Source organism: Helicoverpa zea, chromosome 7 (genome assembly GCF_022581195.2).
Source record: "Helicoverpa zea isolate HzStark_Cry1AcR chromosome 7, ilHelZeax1.1, whole genome shotgun sequence".
In the NCBI taxonomy this organism is placed as follows: Eukaryota; Metazoa; Arthropoda; class Insecta; order Lepidoptera; family Noctuidae; genus Helicoverpa; species Helicoverpa zea.
The window spans coordinates 11,732,073-11,742,965 of NC_061458.1; the positions used below are offsets into that span (position 1 = coordinate 11,732,073).

The 10,893-nt window shown below is 33.4% G+C and overlaps 1 protein-coding gene across 1 annotated transcript in view; it reads left to right on the forward strand.

Annotated features, from left to right (window-relative positions):
- The window catches only part of LOC124631795 (alkylglycerol monooxygenase-like), a 30,088-nt gene extending 19,899 nt beyond the window's left edge, over positions 1–10,189 (forward strand). Inside the window, exons 6-10 of the mRNA XM_047166400.1 lie at positions 1,366–1,528; positions 1,833–1,984; positions 3,595–3,729; positions 6,025–6,138; positions 8,750–10,189. Coding sequence (XP_047022356.1) covers positions 1,366–1,528; positions 1,833–1,984; positions 3,595–3,729; positions 6,025–6,138; positions 8,750–9,016 — 831 coding nt within the window. The 3' untranslated portion in view covers positions 9,017–10,189. The remainder of the gene's footprint in view (positions 1–1,365; positions 1,529–1,832; positions 1,985–3,594; positions 3,730–6,024; positions 6,139–8,749) is intronic.
- Positions 10,190–10,893: the final 704 nt, after the last annotated feature.

A 10,893-nucleotide genomic window follows, 5' to 3' on the forward strand; every position in this document is an offset into this window, starting at 1 on the left:
TTAGATTAACTTGAAGATTATTATATCCGAATTATTAGTAGAACATTTGAACTGTAGCTCAGTGGTAAGAAAGTGTTATAAATAACAACTGTAATTTATATTAGCTATATTGTTTAAACAGCTGTACTGTAAATCATGGAGTTAAATTAAGCATACAAATTAGGTGAGAGTTAAAACAAAATACGATAGTAATGAAATTGGTATTCTTATTTCAAATGCGTTAATACTGGAGACAAAAAGTAACTTTGTAAAATTTTCGTCCAGAATATAGTCCGACTTATACAGGATCCCATACTGTTCAGGAAGCCGTTTTGTTTCCTTTCTCTATAGATTTTCTTCTGTCTTCCATTACGAAGTTATAAATAATACATAAGGAAAGTCGATAGCACTAAAAGTTTTGGTGTAAGATCGTGACTCCGAATATATTGGCGAGATGTTACCACTATGTGGGCTTTGTGGCTTTTAAAACGTTTTTATAGGTAGGGATGTTCTTTTTATGAGTGTAATATTAGTGAAAGAAATACTCTACTAATGTGCCTGGCTATATCTACCTAGAGAAGATACGGCATAGGTAGGAGATGAAAAAATATTAGTTTGGTCTCTAAAAGTATTCTTGTAATTTCATTAAATATCAAATTCTATTATAAATAGTACAGTATTAAAATATATTAAAATGTCACAGCTTTTTGCAGCATTGTCATTCAAAACGGAATTCTTTAAACATAATTTACTCAAAAAACATTTATCACAAAATAGAAGAATTCGAAAGATGTAATCTTTTATTAAATTATATGATTATAAAACAATACGAGTATTCTTGTCATACTTCAACAGCATAGATCACAAAGTTACGTACAAAAGCATTCAGAAAGGGAATGAACTCAGTATTATTTAAGCAAGACAGAGCAACTGACGTGATGGAGTACTGCAAAAGGGTTAATAAATTATTAATATATAAAGTTCAGGATAAAGATAAACTTATGTATATTTTTGGACCGATCGATCAAGGAATACTACGCCTATGGACGATACAAGTTTCTCACAAAATGATAAACATAAAAACAAATACTAAACAACACAATGAGAGACGAAAAAATATTTAAGGATACAAAAAGGTTTATTCAAAAATAAATAAATAAAAGGCATTGTTAAACAGACATTTAAACTACTTCTACCTACTTACGCTCTCTTCAAAGGATAATCTCGCGTCGTATCTTTTCGCCAAACATCTTTATTTTTTTTATTGAGCAAACCCGTTGATTAACGCTCAATCCTTCTCCGTGTGAGAGGAGGCCTGTACCCAGCAGTGGGACGATAAAAAGACTGTAACTATCTTCATTTTCTTATCCCTACATTTCTTTCCAGGCCTTCTACCTCCCACTGGCGCTGGTGATTCCTCCTGCCCAATTCGTGATGCATCATCAATTCAGTTACCTGTACATGTTCTGGATCCACACTGAGGCTATCAAGAGTCTGGGACCTCTGGAGTACATCCTGAACACTCCTAGCCACCATAGAGTGCACCATGGTAAGTTTTTCATACCTTAACTCATATGACCTAAGTAGAACCAAATTCATGGTAGTGAGATGAGAGCCAATAGAATGAATAAATAAGTAAAGGATAGAGTTAGGCGTCATGTAAAATTCCTTTTAATATTTTTTTTAACTTTCTAAAAAGTCATCATATTTTTACACTCACCATTGATCAGATATCAAAGGGTTATCAATTGCTAAAAAAAACGTCTACTCCCACAACCTCTTTTTCAAGCTTATTGATAGATACATCAAATACTACCTATTAGACATTCACCATTTTCTTAATTTCTCTTTAGGCAGCAACAAGTACTGTTTGGACGTAAACTACGGCGGAGTTCTTATCATCTGGGATCGTCTCTTCGGCACCTTCAGACCTGAGACCGACAAGGTTGAGATCGTATACGGCCTCATTTACAACCAGCCTTCCTTCAACCCTCTGTACTTGCAGGTAATTGTTTGAATTTTTTATAAAACGCTAATTTATTTGGGACTCTGCAAACAGAAATTTTGATGGCTCAATTTCATTGAGGCCTTGTTTTTCCACTTAAAATTCCGTTATTTGGTTCAAAACATTATTATGTAGAACTTATTCATAACCCTTTGTCACACAAGAATGTGGGACATCTAGCATGTGTATCAATCTGTTTGCAAACAAAAGAAGTCGTCATTAACAAATACCTATTTCACAAAAGGAATGGGTTTAATCCATTTCAAAATTAACGCAGAAATTGGAACACCCAGTTCGGATAATCCTTTAATTAGTATACGAACACATGTCCTAGAAATCGCACTCGAAAACAAAAGATATGACACCATCACACGACCTTATTATGTAAAATAGATAATGTTTACCAAATTTCAGAGAAAACGGATCATCAAATATTTAATCTCATATTCCAGGACACGTTCCCGTACTAACGTAAATATAATAAATAGCATATTAAATCCAGATACGAACATCTCGTAGGGTAAACATAATATAGCAATTAACCTCAGAAAATGGAGGAACGCAGAAAAAAGTGGTACTTTACAAGGGATTATAAGGGCGGGGTTAGACACACGGGGTGGGATTTTCAGCCGCTTACAACTAAGTACTCGTGAAGCGACATAAGTCTGGCTGAAAAATTTTAGGGCCTTGAGTAGATTATTCGCAATCCTTTCTTTTACATCAAATACTATATTTACATGACAGAGAATGAAGTGCTTATACCCACATATTTTCAGAATACATTATGTATGCTGTATGTCTTACCTTATACTTAACAAAGAATAACTATGGAAAAGTAAATAATATAAACTAGGTGACCGCAGCTTTTGTTTTACTTGAATATAAGCCTAGACCAAATAACCAACGAGACAACATTTCAAAATTACCTTTGAGGTAATAAATTACACGCCTGTCTTAATAACCAAACACTTAATTTCACTCAATACTGCACATTGCTCACTAATCTCCATCAGGCGCTTGAACATACACCTCAAAGTATGAAAAAGCCTTTACACCTTTGTACGATACCCGTTAATATAAGGTTTTGTGGTCTGTCACGACGATGATTACCGACAAAAAATAAACATAAAGAGAAACCCGTATAATGAGGGAACGAGCTCGTTTGTTATAATGTATATTACGGTATGTGTACTACGGTATTACGGTTTACCGACAACAATATACAGTGTCTTTTACTTTGTGCTTATTAGATTAAAAGATTGTGTGTGTGTGTTGTCTTTGTCTGTGAATATGGGACGTTTTTGTCACGTTTTGTTTTAACTATAATGTGGAATTTGTGTCTACATTTCTCGACACTAATATCCTTAATACAAAATTACTTTTAACTACTCGTGATAATATCAAAAAAGAATCATTATAATATAATCCTCTGTACAAACATCAGCCTTATTATAGTGGGGTACAATGCCATCATTGCAAATGTTATCCAATCTTCAAATAGGTGTAGGCATTATAGACCTGTAGCATTTTACAATTCACCAGACATTTAAAGACAAATTGTCTTTATTTTTCTCAATAATTATTTACCACACATTTTCCTTCTTCCACAGGCGTTCTACAACAACTACGTAGTTGAGAAGTTCCGTTCGTTCGACACTTGGGAGAACAAGCTGAAGGCAGTCTTCTGGGGTCCCAGCTGGGAACCAGGCACGGCCAGATTGGGCGATGAGGATATGAAAGTTGACGTAATTACTAAATATTAAAGTCATCTTAAACAGGATTAATAAGTGGCTAATTTAAGTGTTGTGTTAATATCCACCTTCCATTTAACTCCGGACATTCATCAGCTTCCGAGCATTTTCCCAGGACTTGACACTAAAATAATATAATTCGTTTTTGTCTAACAAACATTGCGCTGTCTAGAAACTATGTATCTATATAAAATGTATCTAACATAGATACTTAGTTTCTAGACGGCGCAATGTTTGCTAGTACCTGTATAATGAAAATAAAAGCTACGATTTTGAAATTATGTTACCTCTAAACTCTAAACGAAACACTGTCTGTTAAGCCGCCTATTAATTTAATCAGTCTTCCAAATATTAATGTAAATAGCTTTAATATTTAGGTACACAATTTAATTTAAGCAGACAAAGCCTTATTTTAATAAGAAGATAAGTACTATTACGACCGCATCTCAAAAGCCTGACAGAGTAATTATTGAACCGCTGAGATCGTCGATAAGTACCGAAAGATTTAAAATTTAAATTCAGCCTTCGAGGGAATTTAAATTTAAATCGAATTATTTAAATTCACTTGATTTACATGCGGTAATGCTAGTGGCAATGTTTACCACATTAAGAAAAGATAAATTGTTTTAAAGCATAATTTTCTAAAATAAAAAACTCATGAGGCATATCTTGATATGGGGTACAAATATTAAGAACTAGCCGTTCCCCGCGGTATTACCCGCGCCCGGTGTATTTTTTGCCGCTCTGGTACATGGTGAGCAGTAGCGGCTACCTACACTTGGTATTGGTATACTCATATAAGTTATGCTACCCTGGTACATGGTGAGCATTTGCATCGAAATTTCGTTATTGGTATACTTTACTAAGGTGAATTATGCTGTCCTAGTACTTTACTTTTGTTGTTCTGAGGCATTCCGTAAGTTGGTTTTTGTCTAATCACTCCGGTCCCGGGAATCATCATCATCCTCCGAGCCTTTTTCCCAATCATGTTGGGGTCGGCTTCCAGTCTAACCGGATTCAGCTGAGTACCAGTGCTTTACAAGAAGCGACTGCCTATCTGACCTCCTCAACCCAGTTACCCGGGCAACCCGATACCCCTTGGTTAGACTGGTGTCAGACTTACTGGCTTCTGACTACCCGTAACGACTGCCAAGGATCCCGGGAATCTTACTCGCAATTTTTTTTCCTTATTTGCTCACCGTTTAGACCTACCCTGAAACTCTACAAACATTTTAAAACCAAAAAAAGTCAAATCGGTCCAGCCATTCTCGAGTTTTAGTGAGACTAACGAACAGCAATTCATTTTTATATATAAGAAGATTAACTAAAAATAACTCAAACTAAAAAAATAAAGGTCAAAAGATACCGAAATGTGTAATAATATAATGGTAGAAAATAACTCGACCTTTACAAACAATATAATTTGAAATGCCAGTTCTAAGTTAATATCGTCGGTCATCTTTATTTCCTTCTTTATGTGGGAGTAAAATGATAAAATAGATTATATGTATAAATAATGTAACTAGTTCGTATTACTTTGTCAGTCTTATTCATAGTAGGTTTTCTTGTAAACATCTTATAATAGGTATGGCCTACGACCAACCTACGACCGATGAACTAACCAAAATATTTTAAGTACCTACTAACAGTCTTCTAGCGTTGAAAATTTAGAAAAAAAAAACACATGTCCTACTTCAAAAATGGACCCTAAAGATTAACTACTAAGGTTTTTTTCCAGCCCTCAGGTTTCCTTTACTAAGAAAACTAAAACTTTTTTGGCCCTAAATATAGAACTTATACGTCCCACCGCATATTATTTCGGGTATGCCCTACCAATTTCCTTCAGAGTGGAGCTCTTGATCTATTTTATTAGCTCCATAAGCGACAAGGTCACCAAATTAATGTTTCATATACCCTAATATTAGTTCTAGTTTCATAACGATAGTATCACGCCTGTTTCCTTGAATGGGGCTAGGCAGAATTCCTTCAATTTCTGTGCTGTTGGTTTTTATATTAATGTTATTTGTTTGGTGCTATAGCGAGTGACCCAACATTAACTCAAAGCCACTTATGGCACTAGGAAATACTTCAAAACAATCTAAAAAAGAAAATAAAACAACAGTAATTTTAAAGTTTCTTGTCCATTCTTTTCCATAGAACATTCCTCTTTAAACTGCCTGATACGAAACTGTTTTCAGCTACCTGATATTCGTTAGCGATTCAAGATTGCCTGAACTTATTATTTACTTAGGTACTTGTACTTATTAAGGTATGTTTCTTTGTCAACAGGTTGAAAACAGAGATAAGTACGACGTACAACTACCCGCCTGGTGCAACTGCTACCTCGTGGCTCATTACACTATTGTTCTGTATGGGTTCTTCGAGCTGGCTTCTAGATATATGGTGAGTTACAATTTCATTTTACTTTATATTAATATGTGTATGTGTATTAGTGTTTTTTGAAGTTTCTTCCATATCGTAGAAAGGTAGTAAAATATAAGCGGACGACTTGAGAAACTACTCTTTTTAAGAAGTAAGTAGGTTAAAAAGTGTAAGCACTAGGATATAGTTAATAGTTGAACAAAAAAAGAGATAAACAGAGGTGATTATTTTTTAATGAAATAACAGTGAAAATAACGATAAAAAAAATAAATAAAACTTCTTATACGGAGACTTAGCAACCCTCAAAGCTTAAGTATTTTTGCTCAGATTATTTCGCGCACATAGTCTGAACAAATATGATATTATGTCTGTATCGCTTAATCAGGATCCAAATATAATATTCAGATTAATAAGCTTACCTTGGGGTAAAAATAATGACTATCACGTTTCAGTCAACCTTTGTCACTACCCTGTGAAATTGGAGCGAAGGCGTCCACAAATATTGTTACATACCCTATTTATTGCGACGATAATAAATATACAAGTTTACATACATACAAGTGTACTTGTCTTTCATATACCTACGAGTAATATAATAACCGATATAGTCTTCTTCTTATTGAATGAGCTGCAGGTTTTAATCACCTCACAAGCACCATTGTAAGAGTTTAAAAAATCTGCCTGATGGCCTCTGACGTGTGGTTAACCGATGGTTGATTTTATTATAAAAAAATTCTTAACTCCTTATTTTAGTTTGTTCCATTGTCCTCACTAGTGTTACGAATGCAAAAAAATGACAGTTTATTTATTACGCTATCACGCCTAAATGGCTGTACCGATTGAGGTGAAATTTATCACAGAAATAGGTAGTATTCTGGAGATAGTTATTATATGTGTGATTAGAATTCCACCAGGACCTAAGTGAAACTGCGGACATAAGCCTGACTACTATACATTTCAGTTCCCGTTATCATTATTCCTGATTTTTGAGAAACTTTTATCTCCGCATTAAAGCTGAAACAATTTTTCCAGTTGACGTCACTGCTAATCATAAAACTCTTGCAACAAGCGAAGTCTAACAAAATTGTTTGAAAGAAAACTTGATGTTATATTTTAAGTCGCATTTCGCATGTGATATTAAGGTTTCCAAGTACCTTGAATATTCTAAAATTAGCGCTAAACTTTATGAAAGAAATACTTATTTTAGTCAGACCTGTGAGATTTTACTCTTCCTTTTACTAATAGTATCTAGTCATTTAAAACTTTAATTTAAAATATTGCATAAAATGATACATTTCTTTTATTTGTTACTTTAGAAAAATATATTGACACCTGTATGATATATACAAACCTTTACAGGTAAATTAATTAATCAGATAATGGTAGCTAGGTAAGAAGCTTATATCGGATCGGGAGCAAAGAATCATTGGGAAAGTTTTAATGAAAGTCACCTTTTTCATTTCGATTTATTTTATTCATTATCCGAGACTTTGAGTAGATTGGATTAAAATCAATTAATTTTCTCTCTATAGAACTGAGTGTAGACTAGACTTTTGTACCTTGATAATAAGGACTCATTGAGTCTTTTAAGGTTTTATCAAAGTTTTTTGAAGGTGATACCAGAGATATCATGCCAAAAAACATAGATGCGGTCCAATTGAAAAAAAAATAATTTAAATCAGTAAAACAACTTTCAACTATTTTTGATTGACATTCAAAGTTTGAACTACAAGTCAAAAGTTGTTGAAATCTCAATGTTGAACTCCCACGGAGATGAATTAACAATTTGACGTTCCTAGGCAATAAAGTTTTAGCAGGATACTCATCAACTGACTGGAAAAGTTATTTTGAAGTTCTTGTAGTTCAATATTAATAATTCATCATGAAAATCAAAAACAGCTCTGTCATTTTAAAGCGGTCTTTCTTCTTAAAATAAAAAGTAAAAATAAACTCCCTCCCTTCACGAAATCGAAACTGAGCCTTTAAAATAAAACAAATCAAAAATCTATAAACAAACGAACACATCCGAAAAGAACAGACATTATAAATATTCAATAGCAGAAGTTACTGAAACTCATGTAACTCTCAAAAGCATTGCAGCTATAAAACGTAATGTTCCCAAACGCCTAACTTTGAAAACCGACAATCTTACTTTATGTTCCCTGTATATGTCATATGTCGTAAAATTTTAGATGTGGGGACCCTCTCTGTGAAATTCTATTCAAATTCCCGTGAACTATCTTTCGAAACATTAAGCTGAATCCGCAGACATTTAGGTTAAGGTTTATACAGAGAAGATTGTACACAACGGTCGGACCGACAGAAACAATTAAGCTGTTATTTGTTATAAACAATTTCAATCTTTGTATCCGACATTTTGTTTCTACAACGAATTCCTAATTTACTTTTGTAGCTAAATGTTAGTTCTGAAGATTATTATCTGGGAATGAACTTGCTATTTTTGGAAACCCTTGAAGGGTCAAAGAAAATAGTTTTGTCAAAATCCTGTCATGTTGATTGTTTCAATTTATATATCCCGCTGCTTTTAGATCTCCTATCTCGTCTTTTAAGTTTAAGATATTTTTGAACTGTTTATAACATGTACTCTTAACACTTGTTTTCTTTGTTATAGGGCATGACACCAATCTCAGTGCTTATCTTCGTCCTCTACGTTATCGCTTCTCTCACCATCATCGGAATGTTGTTCGACAACTCCAAACACGCCCCCCTCTTGGAGGTCATCCGCTGCTCAGCCCTCGCCTTCCTCACCAGGAGTGTGACCATCACCAGCCCCGGCTTTGCCACAGCACTCCAAACCTTCTACGTAGCATCAGCTATGTTCTGGTGCCTCAACATCCTCAAATTCTTAGAAATCAAGAAGACAAAGAAGGTCGAATAAGTTTCCACGACTGATTTTTATATCGTGTTTCATTGCCAGAATGACTTTTGCTATGAAATGGTAGATGATGTGTGCAGGAATTGAACTAGTGTAATTTTAATTTTTTAAGTCCAAGTCCTATTTTTTCTTTGGGTTTTGAATGATTCCTGTTTCGTCATCTTGTAGAATGCTTGACTTAGGAAATGTTAGATAAGTGCCTAAGAATGTACAAAAATGAACAGATTAAGCCAAGTTTTGCCTTAGTAGTGATATTTCAAGGGTTTATATGAACATTGTATAGTATATTGTTGTAAATTGCTTCAGCGGAATTCTCATTTCGCGTATGCATGTTAAAGGAATTCCTGAAATTAGTTAAGCAAAACAATGGCCATAAATTGATGTTTTATGCTATGGAATTATTTCTTGGTTATTTCAATAAAAATAGCTACAATTTTTATTCTGTTAAACTTAAAAATTGCTTCGTGAGATGAAGTCTTACTGCCATTGTTTTAATTGTTTTAATTCGGCGTGAAAAGGAGTATACATTTAATATATGTTACTTTTGTATCTCTACTAAAAACCTACCGCTTTTTTTGCTGTTAATATGGAAGCATAATACTGTTTGGGTAGGCTGTATATTTTCTCTTGTACTTTTGATTTTTATCAGTGTCACACTGAAGTATAAAAAGACAGCGAATATACGCATATCCATACTGTATTATCACAATAGAAGATTTTAAAATCAAATATATTATCTGATTACGTCGTCAGCCTAAACGAAATGTAGACACATTTTCATAAACTAAACAACGAAATTATGAAAAACCATAATTAGCTAATGCAATAATTATTATAAAATGTAAATTAAATACTTGACCTGTAGTCATATTTGTACAATAAAATACATAATAAGTTTACGTAAAGTTAATTATAAAAAACACACTTTATACTTTTACGAAAATACACCAAATAAATAGAATTTTTAAGGTAATTATAGCTTAATTAAGATAAATAATATAATAATTATTCTTTGAGTGTACAGCTGGATTGTATGAGAATAATTTATAATTGTATGAATTATTTGAAGTCGCCCTAGCATTTGTATAGCTTATAAATTATTAATAATTATGTTGATCAAAGTAAATATTGATAACTTATTTGTTACGATTTTATTGAATACAACTTTTTTAGCAATTTGTTCGTTTTTGTTCGATCCTATTTATTTCACGAATTTAGTTACCGTGACATTATGAAAAGAAATTGGTAGTACATATTATGAAACTATATTTTTATAAGCTGGAAGTGCGCATATAAAACATACACAATATATAAGTATTCAGATGTATCATACATCATCATCATTCTTCTTATTGTCCCGGCACAGAGCAAAGACCTCTTCTCGTACAAAGAAGATGAGCGTTGACCAGAAAAAAAAAACCCAAAAATAAAATCGAATCCTATAGACAATTTCTGCTCATCTTGGCTACCACTTTAGCTGTTCTGCAGAAGTGGTACTTAAGATAATACGGGGATATTATCACAAGAACTAGCATTGCAGTTGGCTGCGATGTTCGTAATTAGAAGGCTGTTAAGGTAATCTAGGCTTACAGGCTGAAACGGCTGTAGGCTACACTTTAATGATAATTGCATACTAACAGTTAAACTAAGAGATAAAGGCGGTTCAATAGCCGTAAAATAAACAGTCTGTAGAAAGTAGAAAGTTTTGTAAATTAATAGGGACTGATTTAAGTTCCCGCACCCGGATAAAATTTCGATTTTGATATGGCATCAATATTACTCTAAGTTTCATCAAAATTCGTCCGAAATTCACATTAAGAATCTATTTTCTTATTACAATTGGATCAGCATTTTTACCTCAAAAACAACTACGTACCTAC